A 26,132-nucleotide genomic window follows, 5' to 3' on the forward strand; every position below is an offset into this window, starting at 1 on the left:
CATTTTAAAGTGGTCAAAGTAGTCAACTGAGTGGGGATTCCTATGGGTTGTAGCCTCAATGGCACTGCCCATGCTGTCATAGATATAAAGATGAGTCCTATCTCTATGGGTGTGTGGGCCCATGTGTGATGTTACAGGAAGGCACACAGTCTCTCCAGTACAGAAGGGTTTCTGTTGCTGAGGAAGATCAGTTCTTTCTTCCCTTCCTCTGTCTGACCTTTATAGAGAAATCTCAATCAGTTCAAGTGAATATCTCTTACTGTGTGGGTGTTGTAGCCAGTGGCGGTCCAGGTAGTAGAGGTAACAGCTCTCAAACTCCTTCTCACTGTAGAGGGAGACTGGTACTGGGATAAACGGGTCCATGCTGTCAAAGCCCTCCTGTAGGAGGAACACAGAGGACGAGGATGTTTTTAATAGGTGAACTTCTGTTTCTATTTGACTGATGATGCATATAAACACATCAGAAGGGTCTTGTCCAAAAACATCTAGATCATTCCCTTGTTAGCCCAGATCAATAGACACCAAGGGTTAGAGGTAGTTTTTGGACTGGACATATAACATTAACCAGGATGTAATCATGACTCCTGACCTCTCCCAGCAGCTCCTGGGGCAGGTAGGCAGAGCTTGGAGCGTAGAGAGATCCTGTCTGAGACAGCGTGGCGATGACCGCCCCTCCACGCTGAGGAGAGAGAGAGGGACAGAGGTGTAAATCACAATCATGTAATTTTCTAATGTCTATTAGACAGAGAATAACCACCATGCAGTTCTCACCCAGTCATTGTTGATCATCTTCCTCAAGTTATGAACCAATGTCAACTCCTCTGGAGCCACCTGGCAGAGAGGAGAGACACAGAAAAAGTAGAGAGAAGGGAAAAGTGACAGGGGAGAGAAAGGTCAGTCAAGTAAGCAATCTTTACACAGTAATTACAAAGGCAAAAATGGAAGCAATAGAAATGTTAGATCCCTTACTTCAAAGGCAATTATAGTCAATGAACTAATCACTGATCATAATCTTGATGTGATTGGCTTGACTGAAACATGGCTTAAGCCTGATGAATTTACTGTGTTAAAATGAGGCCTCACCTCCTGGCTACACTAGTGACCATATCCCCCGTGCATCCCGCAAAGGCAGAGGTGTTGCTAACATTTACGATAGCAAATTTCAATTTACAAAAAAAAAAAGATGTTTTCGTCTTTTGAGCCTCTAGTCATTAAATCTATGCAGTCTACTCAATCACTTTTTATAGCTACTGTTTACAGGCCTCCTGGGCCATATACAGCGTTCCTCACTGAGTTCCTGAATTCCTATTGGACCTTGTAGTCATAGCAGATAATATTCTAATCTTTGGTGACTTTAATATTCACATGGAAAAGTCCACAGACCCACTCCAAAAGGCTTTCGGAGCCATCATCGACTCAGTGGGTTTTGTCCAACATGTCTCTGGACCTACTCACTGTCACAGTCATACTCTGGAACTAGTTTTGTCCCATGGAATAAAAGTTGTGGATCTTAATGTTTTTCCTCATAATCCTGGACTATCGGACCACCATTTTATTACGTTTGCAATTGCAACAAATAATCTGCTCAGACCCCAACCAAGGAACATCAAAAGTCGTGCTATAAATTCACAGACAACACAAAGATTCCTTGATGTCCTTCCAGATTCCCTCTGTCTACCCAAGGATGCCAGAGGACAAAAATCAGTTAACCACCTGACTGAGGAACTCAATTTAACCTTGCGCAATACCCTAGATGCAGTTGCACCCCTAAAAACTAAAAACATTTCTCATAAGAAACTAGCTCCCTGGTACACAGAAAATACCCGAGCTCTGAAGCAAGCTTCCAGAAAATTGGAACGGAAATGGCGCCACACCAAACTGGAAGTCTTCCGACTAGCTTGGAAAGACAGTACCGTGCAGTACCGAAGAGCCCTTACTGCTGCTCGATCATCCTATTTTTCTAACTTAATTGAGGAAAATAAGAACAATCCGAAATTCCTTTTTGATACTGTCGCAAAGCTAACTAAAAAGCAGCATTCCCCGAGAGAGAATGACTTTCATTTTAGCAGTGATAAATTCATGAACTTCTTTGAGGAAAAGATTATGATTATTAGAAAGCAAATTACGGACTCCTCTTTAAAGCTGCGTATTCCTTCAAAGCTCAGTTGTCCTGAGTTTGCACAACTCTGCCAGGACCTAGGATCAAGAGAGTGGTTTAGTACTAAGTGGTTTAGTACTATATCTCTTGACACAATGATGAAAATAATCATGGCCTCTAAACCTTCAAGCTGCATACTGGACCCTATTCCAACTAAACTACTGAAAGACCTGCTTCCTGTGCTTGGCCCTCCTATGTTGAACATAATAAATGGCTCTCTATCCACCGGATGTGTACCAAACTCACTAAAAGTGGCAGTAATAAAGCCTCTCTTGAAAAAGCCAAACCTTGACCCAGAAAATATTTTAAAAATTATCGGCCTATATCGAATCTTCCATTCCTCTCAATTTTTTTTTTTTTTTTTAAAAGGCTGTTGCGCAGCAACTCACTGCCTTCCTGAAGACAAACAATGTATACGAAATGCTTCAGTCTGGTTTTAGACCCCATCATAGCGCTGAGACGGCACTTGTGAAGGTGGTAAATTACATTTTAATGGCATCGGACCGAGGCTCTGCATCTGTCCTCGTGCTACTAGACCTTAGTGCTGCTTTTGATACCATCGATCACCACATTCTTTTGGAGAGATTGGAAACCCAAATTGGTCTACACGGACAAGTTCTGGCCTGGTTTAGATCTTATCTGCCGGAAAGATATCAGTTGTCTCTGTGAATGGTTTGTCCTCTGACAAATCAACTGTAAATTTCGGTGTTCCTCAAGGTTCCGATTTAGGACCACTATTGTTTTCACTATATATTTTACCTCTTGGGGATGTCATTCGAAAACATAATGTTAACTTTCACTGCTATGCGGATGACACACAGCTGTACATTTACATTTGCATTTAAGTCATTTAGCAGACGCTCTTATCCAGAGCGACTTACAAATTGGTGCGTTCACCTTAAGACATCCAGTGGAACAACCACTTTACAATAGTGCATCTAAATCTTTTAAGGGGGGGGGTGAGAAGGATTACTTCATCCTATCCTAGGTATTCCTGAAAGAGGTGGGGTTTCAGGTGTCTCCGGAAGGTGGTGATTGACTCCGCTGTCCTGGCGTCGTGAGGGAGTTTGTTCCACCATTGGGGGGCCAGAGCAGCGAACAGTTTTGACTGGGCTGAGCGGGAACTGTACTTCCTCAGTGGTAGGGAGGCGAGCAGGCCAGAGGTGGATGAACGCAGTGCCCTTGTTTGGGTGTAGGGCCTGATCAGAGCCTGGAGGTACTGAGGTGCCGTTCCCCTCACAGCTCCGTAGGCAAGCACCATGGTCTTGTAATGAAACATGGTGAAGCCCCAAAATTGCCCTTGCTAGAAGCATGTGTTTCAGACATAAGGAAGTGGATGGCTGCAAACGTTCTACTTTTAAACTCGGACAAAACAGAGATGCTTGTTCTAGGTCCCAAGAAACAAAGAGATCTTCTGTTGAATCTGACAATTAATCTTAATGGTTGTACAGTCGTCTCAAATAAAACTGTGAAGGACCTCGGCGTTACTTTGGACCCTGATCTCTCTTTTGAAGAACATATCAAGACCAATTCAAGGACAGCTTTTTTCCATCTACGTAACATTGGAAAAATCAGAAACTTTCTGTCCAAAAATGATGCAGAAAAATTAATCCATGCTTTTGTCACTTCTAGGTTAGACTACTGCAATGCTCTACTTTCCGGCTACCCGGATAAAGCACTAAATAAACTTCAGTTAGTGCTAAATACGGCTGCTAGAATCCTGACTAGAACCCAAAAATTTGATCATATTACTCCAGTGCTAGCCTCCCTACACTGGCTTCCTGTCAAAGCAAGGGCTGATTTCAAGGTTTTACTGCTAACCTACAAAGCATTACATGGGCTTGCTCCTACCTATCTCTCTGATTTGGTCCTGCCTTACATACCTACACGTACGCTACGGTCATAAGACGCAGGCCCTCCTAATTGTCCCTAGAATTTCTAAGCAAACAGCTGGAGGCAGGGCTTTCTCCTATAGAGCTCCATTTTTATGGAACGGTCTGCCTTCCCATGTCAGAGACGCAAACTCGGTCTCAACCTTTAAGTCTTTACTGAAGACTCATCTCTTCAGTGGGTCATATGATTGAGTGTAGTCTGGCCCAGGAGTGTGAAGGTGAACGGAAAGGCTCTGGAGCAACGAACCGCCCTTGCTGTCTCTGCCTGGCCGGTTCCCCTCTTTCCACTGGGATTCTCTGCCTCTAACCCTATTACAGGGGCTGAGTCACTGGCTTACTGGGGCTCTCTCATGCCGTCCCTGGAAGGGGTGCGTCACCTGAGTGGGTTGATTCACTGATGTGGTCATCCTGTCTGGGTTGGCGCCCCCCCTTGGGTTGTGCCATGGCGGAGATCTTTGTTGGCTATACTCGGTCTTGTCTCAGGATGGTAAGTTGGTGGTTGAAGATATCCCTCTAGTGGTGTGGGGGCTGTGCTTTGGCAAAGTGGGTGGGGTTATATCCTTCCTGTTTGGCCCTGTCCGGGGGTGTCCTCGGATGGGGCCACAGTGTCTCCTGACCCCTCCTGTCTCAGGCTCCAGTATTTATGCTGCAGTAGTTTATGTGTCGGGGGGCTAGGGTCAGTTTGTTATATCTGGAATACTTCTCCTGTCCTATTCAGTGTCCTGTGTGAATTTAAGTGTGCTCTCTCTAATTCTCTCTTTCTCTCTCTCGGAGGACCTGAGCCCTAGGACCATGCCTCAGGACTACCTGACATGATGACTCCTTGCTGTCCCCAGTCCACCTGGCCGTGCTGCTGCTCCAGTTTCAACTGTTCTGCCTTATTATTATTCGACCATGCTGGTCATTTATGAACATTTGAACATCTTGGCCATGTTCTGTTATAATCTCCACCCGGCACAGCCAGAAGAGGACTGGCCACCCCACATAGCCTGGTTCCTCTCTAGGTTTCATCCTAGGGTTTGGCCTTTCTAGGGAGTTTTTCCTAGCCACCGTGCTTCTACACCTGCATTGCTTGCTGTTTGGGGTTTTAGGCTGGGTTTCTGTACAGCACTTTGAGATATCAGCTGATGTACGAAGGGCTATATAAATACATTTGATTTGGATTATTTTTTGTTGTTGATTGAGTTACACCAATGAGTGTTAATTGCACTCTTAGAGAGTTAACACATAAATAAATTTGATTTGATTTGGAGGTGTGCAGGGCGGGGCCAAGGTCCAGGCCCACCCAATCCCTCTGTTCCTCTACTGTGAAGCCCAGAGCCTGGAAACTGGAGCAGAGAAAACAGATTACTGTTATAATATATGCCATTTAGCAGACACTTATATCCAAAGCGTGCATAGATTTGAGGTATTTTGGTGGTTCCGGGAATCTCACCCACTACCCTGCGTTACAAGCTCCATACATTACCAACTGAGATAAAAGAACCTGTAACATGGACTTCCTCTATAACCAACTTCATTACCAGAATGCAACTACTAACTAAATATCACTTTTTCCTGTTGTCAATTATGTACCTGCCTTAGATACACATGTAATATAAAGTGAGATGTGGCCTGTAGTTGGTCATCTGTCCAGTAGAGGGCTCGTTGCCTGTGGTCACGGCCCAGAATGATAGGTTGTATTTGGCATACTCCTCCAGGAACCTGAGGGAGAGGAAGTAGAATGAATACTCAGAGAGAGGGGAAAAGTCCAACTCCTCTGTAAGGCTCCATGTGCCCAGTATGATACCTGACATAGTATTTAGCCCAGGTTAAGGTGTGTATATTGTATGAATCCTGACATAGTATTTAGTTTAGGTTCAGGTGTGTCTACTGTATGATACCTGACATAGTATTTAGCCCTGGTTAAGGTGTGTATACTGTATGATTCCTGACATAGTATTTAGCCCAGGTTAAGGTGTGTATACTGTATGATAACTAACATAGTATTTAGCCCAGGTTAAGGTGTGTATACTGTATGATACCTGACATAGTATTTAGCCCAGGTTAAGGTGTGTATACTGTATGATACCTGACATAGTATTTAGCCCAGGTTAAGGTGTGTATACTGTATGATACCTGACATAGTATTTAGTCCAGGTTAAGGTGTGTATACTGTATAATAACTAACATAGTATTTAGCCCAGGTTAAGGTGTGTATACTGTATGATACCTGACATGATACCTGACATAGTATTTAGCCCAGGTTCAGGTTAAGTGTATACTGTATGATACCTGACATAGTATTTAGCCCAGGTTCAGGTGAATGACATATATTTAGCTGTGTGTATGATACCTGACATAGTATTTAGCCCAGGTTAAGGTGTGTATACTGTATGAATCCTGACATAGTATTTAGCCCAGGTTAAGGTGTGTATACTGTATGAATCCTGACATAGTATTTAGCCCAGGTTAAGGTGTGTATACTGTATGAATCCTGACATAGTATTTAGCCCAGGTTAAGGTGTGTATACTGTATGAATCCTGACATAGTATTTAGCCCTGGTTAAGGTGTGTATACTGTATGATACCTGACATAGTATTTAGCCCTGGTTAAGGTGTGTATACTGTATGATTCCTGACATAGTATTTAGCCCAGGTTAAGGTGTGTATACTGTATGATAACTAACATAGTATTTAGCCCAGGTTAAGGTGTGTATACTGTATGATACCTGACATAGTATTTAGCCCTGGTTCAGGTGTGTATACTGTATGATACCTGACATAGTATTTAGCCCAGGTTCAGGTGTGTATACTGTATGATACCTGACATAGTATTTAGTTCAGGTGTGTATACTGTATGAATACCTGACATATTATTTAAGGTGTGTAGCCCAGGTTAGCCCAGGTGTGTATACTGTATGAATCCTGACATAGTATTTAGCCCAGGTTAAGGTGTGTATACCTGACATATGATACCCTGACATAGTATTTAGCCCAGGTCTTGCCCTTCAAAGAGCCCTTGCTAGAGAGAGCACTATTGGTCTGCAACCATGCGGGGACGCTCCAGGAATTGGCCAGCAGAGACAGGAAGCGGAGTGACAGGACCTAGGCTCGCTGCAGCAAGGGGATCTGGGATTGGACCAACAACAGGAAGTGTTGTGGGTAGATACATTTAAGATGACTTGTGTCCAGGTCTCTCTTGAGCCTTGTGTCCAGGTCTCTCTTGAGCCTTGTGTCCAGGTCTCTCTTGAGCCTTGTGTCCAGGTCTCTCTTGAGCCTTGTCTCTCTTGAGCCTTGTGTCCAGGTCTCTTGTGAGCCTTTTGTGATATTAATAGTTAACCAGGTCTCTCTTGATTTATGCCTTGTTTCACTCTAGTCCAGTTTGTCTAAATGAGATTTTGCTCTGACTGAGCCTTGTGTCCAGGTCTCTTGTGACCAGTCAGGAAGACGGACCAGTCAGTAAGACGGACCAGCCAGACCAGTCAGTAAGACGGACCAGCCTGACCAGTCAGTAAGACGGACCAGCCTGACCAGTCAGTAAGACGGACCAGCCTGACCAGTCAGTAAGACGGACCAGCCAGTAAGACGGACCAGCCAGACCAGTCAGTAAGACGGACCAACCAGACCAGTCAGTAAGACGGACCAGCCTGACCAGTCAGTAAGACAGACCAACCAGACCAGTCAGTAAGACGGACCAGCCTGACCAGTCAGTAAGACGGACCAGCCAGACCAGTCAGTAATCCGGACCAGCCTGACTAAGCATTTTGATGTCCTATATAATCTGTTTGATCATTTTCAGTTAGGCTGTTGGGTTGAGTAGTTTCATTATTGCAATAATTAATCGATATTGAATAAAGATGATTGTTTGAAGAAATGACAAAGTCTCTCTCACTTGATTAGAATATTTCACCACACTCTCGAGTCCAGGTCTCCCCTTAAAACAAGACTAACCTGGTTAAATAAAGGTTCAATAAAATAACAAATTGTACGGTGTGAACCCAGTGGAAAATTGAATAGTACTCCTGTATGCCATCATATTTTATGTTGAATCTCATCCAAACTTTTCTCTTTGTCAACAACAAAAAATGACTTCATATTGATCAGAAACAGTGCTATTTGTAGACAAAAAGGGTTTTTATCTTATCTGAAAGGGTTCTATCTGGAACCTTTCTTTTCAGAGGGTTCTCCTACAGAGATAAAGGGTTTTACATAGCACTCTTTTTTTCTGAGAGTGTACCCAGTACAGTAACTATAACGTTTGTGTTGCCTCATCCAGTCTCTGTAAAGGACCCATTCATTCTACAGCTAGCCTTTCAAAATGGCAGCCCGTGATAGATTTAGTCATGGGTGCTCTGGGGGCTGGTCCCTATAACTTGTGTGCATTGGAGTGTGACTGTTTGAGGTTGTGGACAGGTGTCTTTTTATACTGATAACAAGTTCAAACAGGTGCCATTAATACAGGTAATGAGTGGAGGACAGAGGAGCCTTTTAAAGAAGAAGTTACAGGTCTGTGAGAGTCAGAAATCTTGCTTGTTTGTAGGTGACCAAATACTTATTTTCCACCATAATTTGCAAATAAATTCATTAAAAATCCTACAATGTGATTTTCTGGATTTTTTTTCTCATTTTGTCTGTCATAGTTGAAGTGTACCTATGATGAAAATTACAGGCCTCTCTCATCTTTTTAAGTGGGAGAACTTGCACAATACTTTTTTGCCCCACTGTATGTGAGAATGCTATTCATTGACTATAGCTCATCATTCAACACCATAGTGCCTTCAGAGCTCATCAATAAGCGAAGGACCTTGGGACTAAACACCTCCCTCTGCAACTGGATCCTGGACTTCCTGACGGGCCGCCCCCAGGAGGTAAAGGGAGGTAACGACATCTGCCACACTGATCCTCAACACGAGCCCCTCAGGGGTGCGTGCTCAGTCCCCTCCTGTACTCCCTGTTCACCCACGACTGCGTGGCCAGGCACGACTCCAACACCATCATCCACTTTGCAGACATCACAACAGTGGTAGGCCTGATTCCCGACAACAACGAGACAGCCTATAGGGAGGAGGTCAGAGACATGGCCGGGTGGTGCCAGAATAACAACCTATCTCTCACCGTAACCAAGACTAAAGAGATGATTGTGGACTTCAGGAAAAGGAGGACCAAACATAAGTATTTGGTCAATAACAAAAGTTTATCTCAATACTTTGTTATATACCCTTTGTTGGCAATGACAGAGGTCAAACGTTTTCTGTTCCCGAGAAAGCAGTATATCGTTTGTATTGTGCTCGTCAGACTCATTAAAGGAAAAAAAGGATTCTGCCAGTCCGTGGTGAGTAATCACAGTCCTGATGTCCAGAAGTTATTTTCGATCATAAGAGACGGTAGCGGCAACATTATGTACAAAATAAGTAAAAAAACAAGTTACAAACAACGCAAATAAACAAACAAAAAAAACACAATTGGTTGGGGACACGTAAAACGACGGCCTTCTTCTCCAGTGCTATTTTACAACTGTCATACCCAATCACCCGAACACAAAATAAAAGCTTGTTTTTACTACAATGTTTGTAAACATAGTAAAAGTACACAAACACTATAACTTACCATTTTGATATCCTGGATGGTCAGTCCTTGCATCCATAGCTCTGTCTGTAAATTTAAGAGTGGTTACATTTATCCAGCCCTATCCCTCAGCTTTTTACCAAAACAGGGCCAGGGATGACGTTTGGTTATTGTTTCAACTGCAGATTGACACTTTAAGATGGGTGGGGAATAACACATAAATTCTTCAGAAACACTGTTCTGTTAATAATTCCCTAAGGTTTATTGCAACATACTGGCCGCCTACTCGTCTTCTGTTATTCCATGGAAATGACTACTACCTGATAAATGGAATGGTATGGAAGAATAAAGAAATGTGGGCGATTACTGAGAAACATCCTCGTTTAACTTGTCACAGAATTCTAATGACTTCCATAGAAGGGTGTTGAGTAAAAACCTTCCAGAGAACCATTGTGAGTGAGAGTCATGCCTATTCTTCCAACATTGACACATTGAATAAACAATCTGAAGCATTCTATCAATTAACACAGGCTAGTTTTAAGCGTCTGTTACAGAAAGGGTAGGTTTAAGGCCCTTTCTTACCAAGTCCTTTCCTCACTCCTGAGTCTTAAAGTAATGCCTTGGCACGTTGAGGAGAAAGTGACACTTTGAGAATGAGGAACCATTGCAGGAAAACGTTCAATAACAGATTTATTTTCATCACAGAAAAACTGATAGGCTACTACAGGATTCTCTAGACATGGGATTTCACCAACTATCTTTCTTTCCTCAAACCGTGGCAGAACTGAACTGCTTTATAGTGGTGAATGTGGTATTTTCTGGTTTATTTGAATAGGGACAGGTACAAACGCATGAACACATTTAATAAACAATAATCTGATGCATTGCACCATAGTGTATAGCTCATACTAGTTTTCAACACCTGACTAGAGGTGTTGATTGTGCTTGGAATATGGTGAGTCATTGTCAGTGGTGTAAAGTACTTAGGTAAAAATACTTGAAATACTTGTCTTTGTCCAGCAACTGGCTCAGAGGCTCACAGACTGTTGATAGGTGTGGCATGAACGTTGAAAGATAGTTTGCAAAGCCGATGAGACGCTGTACTCCTTCTGCATCAGACGGGTTTGGCTTGTCGAGGATCACTCTGTCTTTGTCTAGGTCCGGCTGCCGAGAGAATGCGACCATGGAAGTGGACATCTTTCACCTTGAACTGCAGCTTCTTCAGGCCAAAGCGAAACTTAACTGATCGGCAGCGCTCCATCAGCGCCAGGAGCTTCACATCATGAATACGTTCTGCTTCTTCGTCTGTGTCACCACAGCCTACGATCAGGACATCATCGGCTATGGGTTCAATAACCTTGAGCCCAGCCAATAACTCGTGCTGCTTGCGTTGGTATACCTCAGGCGCCACTGAGACACCAAATTGTTTCAGTGCTTGGTTCAGATGCTTTGGGTCGATGCAGACCCTCAGCTTCTCTGTTTTTTTCACTATGACCATATTGCTGATCCAGTCAGTTGGTTTAGTCACAGATGTCATGTGGCCATCGGCCTCATACTTGTCCAGCTGGGCCTTCACAGCCACTTTCATTGCAATGGACACATTGCGAGGAGCACACTGGACTGGAGTGATGCTCTCATCCAATTCAAAGTATACATCCCCAGGCACTGATTCAACGGGCCTGTTGAATATATTGTCATATCTGCTGGGTAGTTGTTCTTTGGACAGGGGTCCATGCTGGACATGATCCACAATGTGCAGATAATTTGGTATCATACTGTACACATACCTAAACCTGAACTAAATACTATGTCAGGTATCATACAGTATACACACCTTAACCTGGGCTAAATACTATGTCAGGTATCATACAGTATACACACCTAAACCTGGGCTAAATACCATGTCAGGTATCATACAGTATACACACCTAAACCTGAACTAAACACTATGTCAGGTATCATACAGTATACACACCTTAACCTGGGCTAAATACTATGTTAGTTATTATACAGTATACACACCTTAACCTGGGCTAAATACTATGTCAGGTATCATACAGTAGACACACCTTAACCTGGACTAAATACTATGTCAGGTATCATACAGTATACACACCTGAACCTGGGCTAAATACTATGTCAGGTATCATACTGTATACATACCTAAACCTGAACTAAATACTATGTCAGGTATCATACAGTATACATACCTAAACCTGGACTAAATACTATGTCAGGTATCATACAGTATACATACCTAAACCTGAACTAAATACTATGTCAGGTATCATACAGTATACATACCTAAACCTGGACTAAATACTATGTCAGGTATCATACAGTATACATACCTAAACCTGAACTAAATACTATGTCAGGTATCATACTGTATACATACCTAAACCTGAACTAAATACTATGTCAGGTATCATACAGTATACATACCTAAACCTGGACTAAATACTATGTCAGGTATCATACAGTATACATACCTAAACCTGAACTAAATACTATGTCAGGTATCATACAGTATACATACCTAAACCTGGACTAAATACTATGTCAGGTATCATACAGTATACATACCTAAACCTGAACTAAATACTACGTCAGGTATCATACTGTATACATACCTAAACCTGAACTAAATACTATGTCAGGTATCATACTGTATACATACCTAAACCTGAACTAAATACTATGTCAGGTATCATACTGTATACATACCTAAACCTGAACTAAATACTATGTCAGGTATCATACAGTACACATACCTAAACCTGAACTAAATACTATGTCAGGTATCATACAGTATACATACCTAAACCTGAACTAAATACTATGTCAGGTATCATACTGTATACACACCTAAACCTGAACTAAATACTATGTCAGGTATCATACTGTATACACACCTAAACCTGAACTAAATACTATGTCAGGTATCATACAGTACACATACCTAAACCTGAACTAAATACTATGTCAGGTATCATACAGTATACACACCTAAACCTGGACTAAATACTACGTCAGGTATCAGGCGTTTGCATGTAGAGCCTGAGAGGAGAGAATGTTGACTGGTTTTCACAATCTCAAACTCCAGCTTGTGTTTGCGTCCACGAATTACATTCGGTCACAAAGATGCCCAGAGCTCATTAGCTCTCCTGAGTACAGCTTTAGTCTAGTATCACTGGGCAAGAGGTGTGTATCAGGTGCCAGGTTGATTTTGTCTTTGTAGCTCATTACGTTGCTTGTTGTGTAATCGTAGCGTCACAAACCAATTCTTCCCTCTTGAGTGTACAGCCCCAATTGATTCATGCATGTAAATGTCACTTTCACTGTTCTGAAACTGAGTGACATCATCAACACAGTAAATCTTGCCCTCACTCACCCGTCTTTTTCTTTTGAGACACATTTTTACAAAGTGATTATTGGTTCCACAAGCTCTGCAGGGCAGTGCTCTTTGTCTCATGCCTGTGGATTTTCACAGTATTTACATCAAACCAAACTCTAAAGAGTTGAAAACAGCAGGTCTGGGGCAGGTAGCACGTCCGGTGAACAGGTCAAGGTTCTATAGCCACAGGCAGAACAATTGAAACTGGAGCAGCAGCACGGCCAGGTGGACTGGGGACAGCAAGGAGTCATCATGCCAGGTAGTCCTGAGGCATGGTCCTAGGGCTCAGGTCCTCCAAGAGAGAGGGAGAAAGAAATAAAGAATTAGAGAGAGCATACTTAAATTCACACAGGACATCGGATAAGACAGGAGAAATACTCCAGATATAACGGAATGACACTATCCCCCCGACACATAAACTACTGCAGCATAAATACTGGAGGCTGAGACAGGAGGGGTCAGGAGACACTGTGGCCCCATCCGATGATACCCCCGGACAGGGCCAAACAGGCAGGATATAACCCCACCCACTTTGCCAAAGCACAGCCCCCACACCACTAGAGGGATATCTTCAACCACCAACTTACCATCCTGAAACAAGGCCGAGTTTAGCCCACAAAGATCTCCACCACGGCACAACCCAAGGGGAGGCGCCAACCCAGATACATGCTATGGGGTTCTCTGTCTTCAACGTTCATGGTGAATTACTCTGCCTTGATTTGTTTTGTCAGAATGTCTGCCTGGCAACAGCATGAACAGTATCAACGTCGGTGAACGGGGTCTCGATTTCCATTGCTCTCATTCTCATGTCACTGACTTCGGCAGTGCAGCACATTTCAAAGGCAGTTACTAATGTAGGCAGGGCAGGGCAGTGCTCTTTGCCTCGTACGTGTGTATTTTCACAGTATTTACACCAAATCAAATGTATTCATATAGCCCTTCTTACACCAGCTGATATATCAAAGTGCTGTACAGAAACCCAGCCTAAAACCATAAAGAGCAAGCAATGAGTCTCTCTCTTAGTAGACGCCGGCGCGTATCCTCATTTGCAATTCCCAGCACTATTTTGTCACGAATCGATTAATCTTTCAATCCCCAGTATTCACAAGTAGCGGATCTTTCTCTCAAACGTGTTACAAAGATGTGTACTGACTCACCCTGTTTGCAGCTTCCGAAAACGAACCAATCGTAAATGACGTTCCTGGTGGGTTTGAAGTAATTTTCCAATGCAATCCAATATAGCCTTTGCATCACACTGTTGTCGTGCTGTGAGGGTGAGTTTGTGCTGGTAGAAATGCCTGCATTCGCTGCCCATTAAACTCCTCATTTGCCGCTTGGACCTCGTTGGGTTTATGTAGACCGGTTGCCAGCGCATAGTCCTCGAATTCATCCCTGAAGTTGTACCAATTAGTATTCGAGACCCCTGTGAGAACCATGGGATTTGGTGGCGGAATGTTCGCTGCCATAGCGATGGAATAGGAGATATCTTTGCCTTCAGCCATCGAGGTAGCATTAGGTAGTGATGCTAGCTTACCAGCTAACAACGAGTTGATCAGTGTTGTGACTAGCAGTAGGAAACGGCGTGTGTTCGCATATGGAACGTAACCGCGCCAATACTGTACTCAGCTACAGAAATAACAAACGTGTGGTTTTCAAGACACTTCTGATACCATGATATGATATGTTGGATAAAGGAATGAAGACAGACACCAATGTCAAGTTCAATAGCCTTGTTCAAGCATTGTACAAATCCCTATACACGGAGTCCAGGAAACAGTCCGTCTAGTCGATTACCTATCAATTACACTCCGTAACAATCATCCTGGTCATTTCTACTGCCTCTGATCGAGCGGACTCACTAAACCCTTGCTTTGTTTGTAAATGATGTCTTAGTGTTTGAGCGTGCCCCTGGCTATCTAAATATATATATATATTTTTATAGAAAATGGTGCAGTGTGGTCTGCTTAATATAAGGAATTTGAAATGATTCAATTATTCAACTTTTACTTTTGATACTTAAGTATATTTTAGCAATTACATTTACTTTTGATACTTAAGTATATTTAAAACCAAATATATATATGTATTTTTTTTTACTCAAATAGAATTTTACTGGGTGACTTTTTCTTAAGGTATCTTTCCTTTTACTCAAATGACATTTGGGTACTTTTTCCACCACTGGTCATTGTAACTATCATGTACATTTCAGCCGCATTTGGTCAAATTTAATGTACAGTGGACACCACCCATTTCCTCATCCTTATTACTCCACCCCTTCACCTGAGCAGGGATATAAGGCCAGAGCTGCTTCATCACCGCACAACTGCAACCTGCAATTCACTTCTTCAATCTACTGCTCCTAAATACTTGTAAGTTCATTTAAGAATTTGAGGTAACTCCTATTTTAACGTGTGTTTTTTCATTTATGTACAGGGAATGGCCAGTTAAATGAGGTCTTAATGAGATGCATTTCTATTACTTTTGTGTATTATTTAGTTATTTTTTACATTTGTCATTTAGAACTGGAATTATCCATTCTCATTATAAAAGAGCTAGTTTAGGCACATTTTCTCTCTCTTTCTTCCTTTTGTCTAAATGTGTTTTGCTCCTTCCTGTTTGTGTGGGTGTTTACTATAATAAACTGCAGCAAATAAACAATATCAATTCTCTCTTTCAGAATCATGAGTAAGAACTACATGAGCACCGAGAGGATTCTGCTGAAAGGGGACTACCTCCTCTCCAACAATGGAGAATTTAAAGCTATCTTTCAGGTACAATAGTTAGTGAAACACTTACATTTCAATTATATTAACATTAGATATCTGGTCTGCAACTTATTTTGACCTTAGAAGTTTTTTTGTAGGAATGTAACGATTCAAGCTGTGATCAGACAGACAGTGTCATTAAATCAATGCTGTGTAATAAATTATGTAGTCAAACTTTAATTATATATTTAAATGTTTAATGCATATGTGTACAACAAAAGTTCAACATTCACCTTCTGCTACCATTAACGTCAAGCCATCTAGCATACAGTTTGATGCATTCGATAAATCCAACATGCACCACACAACTCACTGCAACTGGCTCTGCAACACAATGCTGCAAGGCAAACGCAGCGTTCAATTGGAAATTATGTTGCATATGTTGGATTTATCAAATTTATGCATCAAACTGTACGTGTAGACGGCTTGACATTAATGGTAGCAGAAAAAGTTACTGGCAAAGTGAGAGGATTTAACTCTGGTGCCTTCAGCTGAACCTTAATCTTGAAACATTATTTTTTATTCTCTTAATGTGTATATATATATATATATATATATATCTATATACACACTACCTTTCAAAAGTTTGGGGCCACTTAGAAATGTCATTGTTTTTGAAAAGATAAGCACATTTCTTGTCCATTAAAATAACATCAAATTGATCAGAAATAGGTTCGATTACAGGCTCAAAATGACCAGCAACAAAGAACTTCCTTCTGAAATTCGTCAGTTTATTATTATTCTGAGAAATGAAGGCTATTCCATGTGAGAAATTGCCAAGAAACTAAAGATCAAGGCATCTGTTTAAGGCATCTGTAAGAAAAGCTATTCAAGAATTGACTACATTTCTTTCTCTCCAAAAATGCATTCACCAATTTACTGGATAAAAAAAGATAATGATCATTCTGATTAATTACACCAACAGAAAAATACACGTAAAAAAAATAAAATAATGTTTGTCCCCTACACAGCAACTGTAGTAGGAGAATCATCAGCGAGCATCTTCTGGATCCGAAATGTATTCAATACGTAAATTAAAATATTTACCATTACAAATGTAGACAGAGGACAGAGAAAAGCTGATATAATTTGGTATGCCTTTAAGGTGTACATTGGGGCGGCAAGTAGCCCAATGGTTAAAGCGTTGGGCCAGTAACCGAAAGGTTGCTAGATTGAATCCCTGAGCTGACAAGGAAAGAATCTCTCGTTCTGCCCCCAAACAAGGCAGTTAACCAACTGTTCCTAGGCCGTCATTGTAAATAAGAATGTGTTCTGACTTGTCTAGTTAAATACCATTTTTAAAAACATTAGGGGAATGATAATCTCATACTCTGCAAAAAGTTACATCTGATTTAGAAATTAAAATGCAAGATAAATAAATCACAATCTTAGAAAGCCCATAAATCTTTACAAGATAAAGAAGAAAATAACATTTTCTGAATTTACGCAGGAATACGATCTTTTACTTTTGAAGAGAGCCAACAACTACAGGTTAAACTCAAATAAAGCATATTACTTAATAACCCTGTTAAATATCTCACAAAACGAATACACGCTAAACCAGTTATAACTGTAAAATATACACATTCATGTTAATTAGAAACAACGCAATTAATGACAATTTTAAAAGCTTTATGGAAATTGATATAAATCCGAATTAAACAGGTGGACGAATCCTATAGCCTTAGACTCAACAACCCTGAAGCAATTATCAGCAGACGAAAAATAAATCACTCAGACCACCAAAAAATAAACATTATATGCTTTTAAAACATTCGCGAGGAGAAAAAGCACCAGGAATAGATAGCTTTATCATCGAATTACCTGCTGAATGGACTTAAAATATATTTCATTTTTATTGTCCAGGTTCACGATCAGAAATAGTTTTGGTAGTTTTTCTTTAAACAATCAGTGTATACTAGATACATGGGCTCCGATATGAGACACACATTATGCTTTAGTAGGAAACGATATGTTTTGATTAGAGAACGAATTGAGATTCAGTTCGATGCGATATGATTCTATGGACTGTTGCATGAACACATTAATTTCCCATTCTAAATGAATATCTGCTGCTGATGTAGATCATGAGCTAGATTTTATTTTATTTTTTTATTTCACCTTTATTTAACCAGGTAGGCTAGTTTAGAACTCATTTACAACTGCGACCTGGCCAAGATAAAGAGTTACACATGGAATAAACAAGCATAGACTCAATAACACAATAGAAAAAAAAGTATATATACAGTGTATGCAAATGGCGTGAGTAGTTAAGGCAATAAATAGGCCATAGTAGCGAAGTAATTACAATTTAACAGATTAACACGAGTGATAGATGAGCAGATGATGATGTGCAAGTAGTGATACCGGTGTGCAATGGAGCACAAAAGTAAATTAAAAACAATATGGGGATGAGGTAGGTAGATTTGGTGGGCTATTTACAGATGGACTATGTACAGCTGCAGTGATAGGTTAGCTGATGTTTAAAGTTAGTGAGGGAAATAAGTCTCCAGCTTCAGCGAATTTGAAATTATTATTATAATTTTTTAAAATTATTTATTTATTTTGCAATTCATTCCAGTCACTGGCAGCAGAGAACTGGAAGGAAAAGTGACCAAAGTAGGTGTTGGCTTTGGGGATGACCAGTGAGATATACCTGCTGGAGCCCGTGCTACGGGTGGGTGTTATCGTGACCAGTGAGCTGAGATAAGGCGGAGCTTTACCTAGCATAGACTTATAGATGACCTGGAGCCAGTGGGTCTGACGACGAATATGTAGCGAGGGCCAGCCGACTAGAGCATACAGGTTGCAGTGGTGGGTGGTATATGGGGCCTTGGTAACAAAACGGATGGCACTGTGATAGACTGCATCCAGTTTGCTGACAGGAGTATTGGATAGTCAGTTTTACGAGGGTAAGTTTGGCGGTGTGAGTGAAGGCGGCTTTGTTGCGAAATATAAAGCTGATTCTAGATTTCATTTTAGATTGGAGATGTTTGATATAAGTCTGAAAGGAGAGTTTACAGTCTAGCCAGACACCTAGAATGTGGACAACTACAAATTCCTAAGTCAGAACCGTCCAGAGTAGTGATGCTAGTCGTGCGGGCAGCGAACGTTTGAAAAGCATGCATTTTGTTTTACTAGCGTTTAAGAGCAGTTGGAGGCCACGGAAGGAGTGTTGTATGGCATTGAAGCTCGTTTGGAGGTTAGTTAAGTGTCCAAAGAAGGGCCAGATGTATACAGAATGGTGTCGTCTGCGTAGAGGTGGATCAGGGAATCACCCGCAGCAAGCGCGACATCGTTGATATATACAGAGAAAAGAGTCGGCCCGAGAATTGAACCCTGTGGCACCCCCATAGAGACTGCCAGAGTTCCGGACAACAGGCAGGGCAGGATGGATATAGGTCTATAACAGTTTTGGTCTAGGGTGTAACCTCCTTTGAAGAGGGGGAGGACCACGGCAGCTTTCCAATATTTAGGAATCTCGGACGATACGAAAGAGCGGTTGAACAGACTGGTAATAGGGGTTGCAACAATGGCGGCAGATCATTTTAGAAAGAGAGGGTCCAGATTGTCTAGCCCAGCTGATTTGTACGGGTCCAGGTTTAGCAGCTCTTTCAGAACATCTGTTATCTGGATTTGGGTGAAGGAGAAGCTGGGGAGGCTCGGGCAAGTAGCTGTGGGGGGTGCGGAGCTGGTATTCAGGAGGAAAGCATGGCCAGCTGTAGAGATGCTTATTGAAATTTCGGATTTATCATGGATTTATCAGTGGTGACCATGTTACCTAGCCTCAGTGCAGTGGGCAGCTGCTCTCGTTTTCCATGGACTTTACAGTGTCCCAAAACATTTTGGAGTTTCTGTTTGAAAAAGTTAGCCTTTGCTTTCTTGACTGACTGCGTGTATTGGTTCCTGACTTCCCTGAACAGTTGCATATTGCAGGGACTATTCGATGCTAGTGCAGTCCGCCAGAGGATGTTTTTGTGCTGGTCGAGGGCAGTCAGGTCTGGAGTTCTACATTTTTTTGAAAGGGGCATGCTTATTTAAGATGGTGAGGAAATTACTTTTAAAGAATGACAAGGCATCCTCGACTGACGGGATGAGGTCAATATCCTTCCAGGATACCTTGGCCAGGTCGATTAGAAAGGCCTGCTCGTAGAAGTGTTTTAGGGAGCGTTTGACAGTGATGAGGGGCGGTCATTTGACTGTGGACCCATAGCGGATACAGGCAATGAGGCAGTGATAGCTGAGATCCTGATTGAAAACAGCAGAGGTGTATTTGGAGGGCAAGTTGGTCAGGATAATGTCTATGAGGGTGCCCATGTTTTTGGATTTAGGGTTGTACCTAGTGGGTTCCTTGACAATTTGTGAGATTGAGGGCATCTAGCTTAGATTGTAGGACTGCTGGGATGTTAAGCATTTCCCAGTTTAGGTCACCAAACAGAACGAACTCTGAAGATGAGGGGCAATCAATTCACATATGGTGTCCAGGGCACAGCTGGGAGCGGAGGGGGGGTCTATAACAGGCGGCAACAGTGAGAGACTTAATTCTGGAGGGATTCATTTTTAGAATTAGAAGCTCAAACTGTTTGGGCGAAGACCTGGAAAGTATGACAGAACTTTGTAAGCTATCTCTGCAGTAGATTGCAACTCCTCCCCCTTTGGCAGTTCTATCTTGATGGAAAATGTTGTAGTTTGGTATGGAAATCTCAGAATTCAGACACGGCAAGGACATCAGGGTTGGTGGAGTGTGCTAAAGCAGTGAGTAAAACAAATGCAGGGAGGCGGCTTCTGATAACATGCATGAAACCAAGGCTTTTTGAAGTCAACAAATGAGTGCCTGGGGACACGCAGGACCTGGGTTCTGTGTGTGTGTGCGTGCGTGTAAATGATGTATGTCTATATAGGCACCTGAGCTGAGCAATAATAGAGACTAGGCATCTACCACCCCACTCAATGTGGTCTCAGAGCATTTCGTATTATTCTGTAAGTAAATCCAAGACACTGCATTTAGTATGGATATGCAGTGGCGATTTTAGCATGTAAATCTTGGTGGGTGAACAAAAAAAAATGTTTTAGATGCATGACAGCAACGCCAATACAACACTAAGCAATACACGAAATGCACTATAACGGTGACAAACGGTGCCCACAAACTGTTAGGGCCTACATAAAGCTGTCCCAACAGCAGAGCTTTCTTTTCAGCACAATTGCGTAAATCATTATCACTGCTACACCTGGCTATCAGCGGAGCCTTGTCTGGCAGCGACACGGTTAATTCATCCTCATTTACTGCCCTTTAAAAAACATAGCTGATATGGCTGACTTGCTTAAACAAATGTGGTTTCTACTGATAATTGAGTTGTACAAACTATGGCATAAGGGGACAACGAGCAGATAAGAGGCAATCTGTAATTTCAAGTACAACATTAATGAGCGGACGCAGTCAATATAGCTTTGTTAAGCACTTTTGAAATGTACAGCGACAGAATTCAGAACATGGGCCGTTCTTACAGCATTCTCCCTGTACACCAAGTCAGTACCATAGGATAAAGGGGGCATATAAGCATACAATGAAAGCTCTTACAATTTTCAATGATTACATTACTCTAAAATAGGCTACATGGGCACCACCAAGTCAGAACAGTAGGGGGGGGAAGGGACCAAATTATTAGGGTGAGGCACATGGGCTACTAACAGCTTACTACACAAAATACACGTAGTAGTACTTTCTTAGCTACAGTATACATATCTCCCTGTCATATTACATAATTTATGCAGCTGCAAACAAGACATTTTTGGACTCTCCTTGTTGTGCCGTGCTCACTTGAACAGGAAGGTGGCGCGGCGGTCCTTGTGGGCAAATTTTTCATCAGTCTGGCATTTCCTGGATTTATGGTGCTTTGAAGACAATTGGGAACTCGGGGGGGGGGGGGAAACGAGGTTGAATCATGACGTCAGTGATCTTCAGCTCGGAGCTCTAGAAAGAGGCCCGAGTTCACAACTTTGAATTCCGAGTTGAATGACCGTTCAAAAATGTATTTTCCCAGTCTGAGCTTGTTTTTTTCCCAGAGTTCCCTGTTGTCTTGAACTCATTAAAGTCTGAGATTTCCAAGTTTCCAGTTGTTTTGAATGCGGCAGAAGGCATGCTGGATTGACAGCATGGCCAATGTATTCAAACTTTTCTGGCCCATGGTGTTGAATGTTTATCCTTTTAAGCTTGGAATAGAGACCCTTAAAACCAGACTTGGACCAAACACCCTCTCCACTGAATAGCAGGCTAATGATTGCTTTGCAATGCTTGCAGTTAGCCACTGATTCTTTCCAAACCACTCATTGTTGAATTTGCAATTCAACTTGTGTAATGTTTATAGTCGATGAGCAGCAATACATTTTATCTATAATTTCTCTTCATATGACAAGGATTGAAAAGGATTTGCCAGCAGACTGTCACCGTGATTCATGAAGATGACTGCTTGTCTAGCTTGCTAGCTAAAATTTTGAAAGTAATGATGTTGACATGATCAGTCCAATCAAATCTACGGTAGATATAACGTGATTTAACAATTTATCTGTGGCCAACGACCTTGAGCCTTCTTGGATGGGCACTTCTAATGTAACTTTGGCAGCAGCCATGGGACTTGAATTTGAGGTCTCGGTGTATATTTTGCGGTTATGTGGTGTTCCAATGAGTGACAGAACATTGAGCCAATCACTGCACATCTAGAATACATTACCAACCCCTAAGCTCTGTATTTTCCAATGGCTGTCCCACCACCACAGAAAGCACTGAGCTATGCTGAAACACCTGCATTTTGAAGCTGCCTTACTCAAGAAAGCAAAAAAGAGACCATGTTTGTATGTGGATTTATTAACTTTTTTAAATTTTATTATTTTTACATTGTTTGCAAACTGATATGTGACACGTATTAATGCCAAAAAACATACAAAACAGGCTCTGCCCTCAATGACTGGTCACCATTGATATGTTACGTTTCCTAATGTGTGTATTCATTTGTGGATGTCCATTATACATTCTGATTGATATGTTACGAATTGAAGATTTTAATTTAGAATGGGAAATGAAACAAATCTTAGTGCATCGATTTACATCGCATCAAACCATTCTCTAATCAAACCGCATCGAATTGTTTCAAATGACAACGTAATTCCTGTATCAGATCGCAGACCAAGTATCTAGATACGTATCGAATGGAATAAATGCACACCCCTAATATTTTGATTTAGCTAACGAACACTTTTTCACCCTAAACTTTTAAGTAATCATTTAAAAGTGGATGAAAGGAATGCACAGCAGTACAGAGGTCATCTTTGTCTGACATGTTTATATGCAAATTAATTTTCTCTTTGCAGACCGATGGCAACTTTGTGCTCTACGGTTGGGGTCGGGTTGTCTGGGCATCAAACACTGTGAACAAAGATGCTCAGAGGCTCATCCTCCAACAGGATGGCAACCTGGTCATCTACACTACACAGGACCATCCCATTTGGTCAAGTAACACCGCCGGTTGCAACAATACACAAAGAGGCCACCTCACCCTCACTGACAAAGGTACCCTGGAGCTCTACAGAGACCGAGTGGTGATCTGGACAAAGTAACATTGACCGGCCCAACAATGCACAAAGAGGTCACCTCACCCTCCCTGACGAAGGTGCCCTGATGCTCTACAGTCCCAGAAATGTGGTCTGGTGCTCTCGTGAGGACACTAGTAATGAGGCAGAGTACCATCTTCACTTGACCATACCTGTCTACATCTACCACTAAACTGTATTCAAAAGCCTTGAGGCTTTTTAACCCTTTGATTTGGTCAAATAAAAATGTATTGACTTAAAGTAGTAGTTTGTTGTAATTATGTGCATTGTCAGATACTCTCTATATTCAAAAGACAAACATCACTCTGTCCCCCCAGCCTGTAGCCTCAGCTCCTTTAGAACTGCCCCCACCACATCACTGCTGCTCTTCACACGAGACACTCCCTGGGGTGAAAAACACAGCTTAACAATGATACGTGGTATGAGATTCTTAAGAGAAGTGCACTGAACCAATTATGTTTCAGAACTGGAGCCCAGACGCAAGGCGTCCACATGATTCCCAGACAAACCAGGTCGGAACAGTTTGTGCATATATTATGACTACATTGTGATGTTTGTGTTCATTTTTTTCTGGAGGCAAGCCGAAGTCGGTAGCTGAACTCTACACCCCTTCGTAGGGATTCTGCAATAAAGTCTTTATTGTCATTCAACAAGAGATTACTTGTTTTCATGCACATTTGTTAATTGAAAAATACTGCACAATACATCTTAGTTAAATGTAAAATTGCATGACTAAGATCTCCTTGGCAAAAACGTCATAACAGATTAGGTTATTTTAGATTAATTCTGACTACGGCATTCTTAATGGACAAACAGCACTATTAACATTTTTCAAGTGACGGTCTTTTAAGGGAGCATGCGAGCACACTCGTTCGGTTCGCCTAGCCAAGTTCGGCCAAACTGAAGGATGCTGACGCCTTAATAAAGGACACGTTGACACTGGACTCACCATGTCCACCAGCTCCCCTAGTGGCCGTCCCTCCTCAGTGCTCTCTCTCTCTTAGTCCACACGTACCGCTGCCTCAACTTGATCTAAAACAACAAGGGGAGACAGTCACAAATACAGGATGCCTCAAGGAGTAAAAATATGCTTAACAACTGTGTGCAATAGTATTTAAAATGACATCTCTGTACCCCACACACACAATTATCAGTCAGGTTCCTAAGTCAAACAATGAATTTCAAGCACAGATTCAACCAAAGGCCAGGGAGCTTTTCCTATGGTTCACAATACTAACATAATTGATAGAGTGAAAAGAAGGAAGCCTTCCTGTTTGCAATAAGGAACTAAAGTAATACTGAAAAAAATGTGGTATGAAATTAACTTTTTGTCCTGAATACAAAGTGTTATGTTTGGGGTAAATCCAACACAACAAACACATCACTGAGTATCATGTCATATTTTCAAGAATGGTGGGGGCTGCATCATGTTATGGGTATACTTGTCATCGGCAAGGCCTCTGGAGTTTTTTTAGGATAAAAATAAACCGACACTGAGAAACAAACAAAGCCAAATATACACTGGAATTGCTTCCCAAGATGACATTGAATGTTCCCGAGTGGCCTAGTTAAACATTTTTTTTAAAGAATAGACAAATATTGTACAATCCAGGTATGCAAAGCTCTGAGACTTACCCAGAAAGACTCACAGTTGTAATTGCTGCCAAATGTGATTGACATGTAATTAACTCAAATCAAAATATTACTTTTTTTATTTTCCATGAATTAAAGAAATAACATGTTTCTCCCACTTTGAGAACTTGTGTAGATCGTTGACAAAAAACTATTAAATCCATTTTAATCCGGCTTTGTAACAACAAAATGTGGAAAAGGTCAAGGTGTGTGAATAGTTTCTGAAGGCATCTTACTTCTAATGTTAGGATTAGGGGATGATAAACTGATCCTAGATTTGTTCCTACAGGCAACACATACAGTGCCAGGCAAAAGTTTGGACACACCTACTCATTCCAGGGTTTTTCTTTCTTTCTTTTACTATTTTCCACATTGTAGAATAATAGTGAAGACATCAAAACTATGTAATAACATATGGAATCATGTATTAACCCAAAAAGTGATTACAGCTTTTTGGGTTTGTACGGTGTGCAAAGCCTTGACAGCTTTGCACACCGTGTGTCCAAACTTTTGACTGGCACTGTACCTGGCACCCACTATCTATCTGAGGAGGAGGGGCTACCTTGGAGAGGAAGTGTTCATTGGTGGTTCTGAAGTTGCGTAGCCAGTTGGAGGCCTGTATTGGCTGGTCAAAGCAGGAGGCGTGGTAGGAGGAGGGCAACAGCTCCTTACAGTTCTTCACCCACAGGTGGGCTATAGAGAGGAGATTATTATCATAATCATCATCATCATCATCATTATTTTGTGTGTCTGTGTGTATGTCACGTCGGGGTGTGTGTGTGTTACCATCTGGTATGTGTAGTACTAGCCATCCCTGTGTGGAGCAGTAGTGGACAGTATGACAGAGAGACATGGTCTTCCCACTGCCCTTCACCCCATCTACACAACCAGTCAAGGTCAACACCAACATAATTCAACACAATACAGGTAGACAACACAGGTCATAGAGAGGTACGGGGATGACTGTGTGTACAGTCGTGGCCAAAAGTTTTGAGAATGACACATTCATTTCCACAAAGTTTTCTGCCTCAGTTTGTATGATGGCAATTTGTATATACTCCAGAATGTTATGAAGAGTGATCAGATGAACTGCAATTAATTGCAAAGTCCCTCTTTGCCATGCAAATGAACTG

At 41.7% G+C, this 26,132-nt stretch overlaps 2 protein-coding genes and 1 pseudogene across 2 annotated transcripts; 1 reads left to right on the plus strand and 2 right to left on the minus strand.

Annotated features, from left to right (window-relative positions):
• Positions 1-83: 83 nt before the first annotated feature.
• On the minus strand, positions 84-25,929 carry LOC135570766 (small ribosomal subunit protein mS29-like; annotated as a pseudogene).
• LOC135570758 (uncharacterized) lies at positions 10,271-14,666 on the minus strand. Its single transcript, XM_065016727.1, has 2 exons — positions 14,152-14,666; positions 10,271-13,286 (listed from the first exon to the last, which is right to left on the minus strand). Exon 2 carries the CDS (start codon positions 11,369-11,371, stop codon positions 10,712-10,714), a length of 660 nt encoding a protein of 219 aa, XP_064872799.1. The 5' UTR covers positions 11,372-13,286; positions 14,152-14,666; the 3' UTR covers positions 10,271-10,711.
• On the plus strand, positions 15,287-23,607 carry LOC135570759 (B-type lectin plumieribetin-like). Its single transcript, XM_065016728.1, has 3 exons — positions 15,287-15,363; positions 15,672-15,765; positions 23,128-23,607. The coding sequence occupies exons 2-3, from the start codon at positions 15,676-15,678 to the stop codon at positions 23,371-23,373; spliced, it is 336 nt and encodes a 111-aa protein (XP_064872800.1). The 5' UTR covers positions 15,287-15,363; positions 15,672-15,675; the 3' UTR covers positions 23,374-23,607.
• Positions 25,930-26,132: the final 203 nt, after the last annotated feature.

Source organism: Oncorhynchus nerka, unplaced genomic scaffold (genome assembly GCF_034236695.1).
Source record: "Oncorhynchus nerka isolate Pitt River unplaced genomic scaffold, Oner_Uvic_2.0 unplaced_scaffold_895, whole genome shotgun sequence".
NCBI lineage: Eukaryota > Metazoa > Chordata > Actinopteri > Salmoniformes > Salmonidae > Oncorhynchus > Oncorhynchus nerka.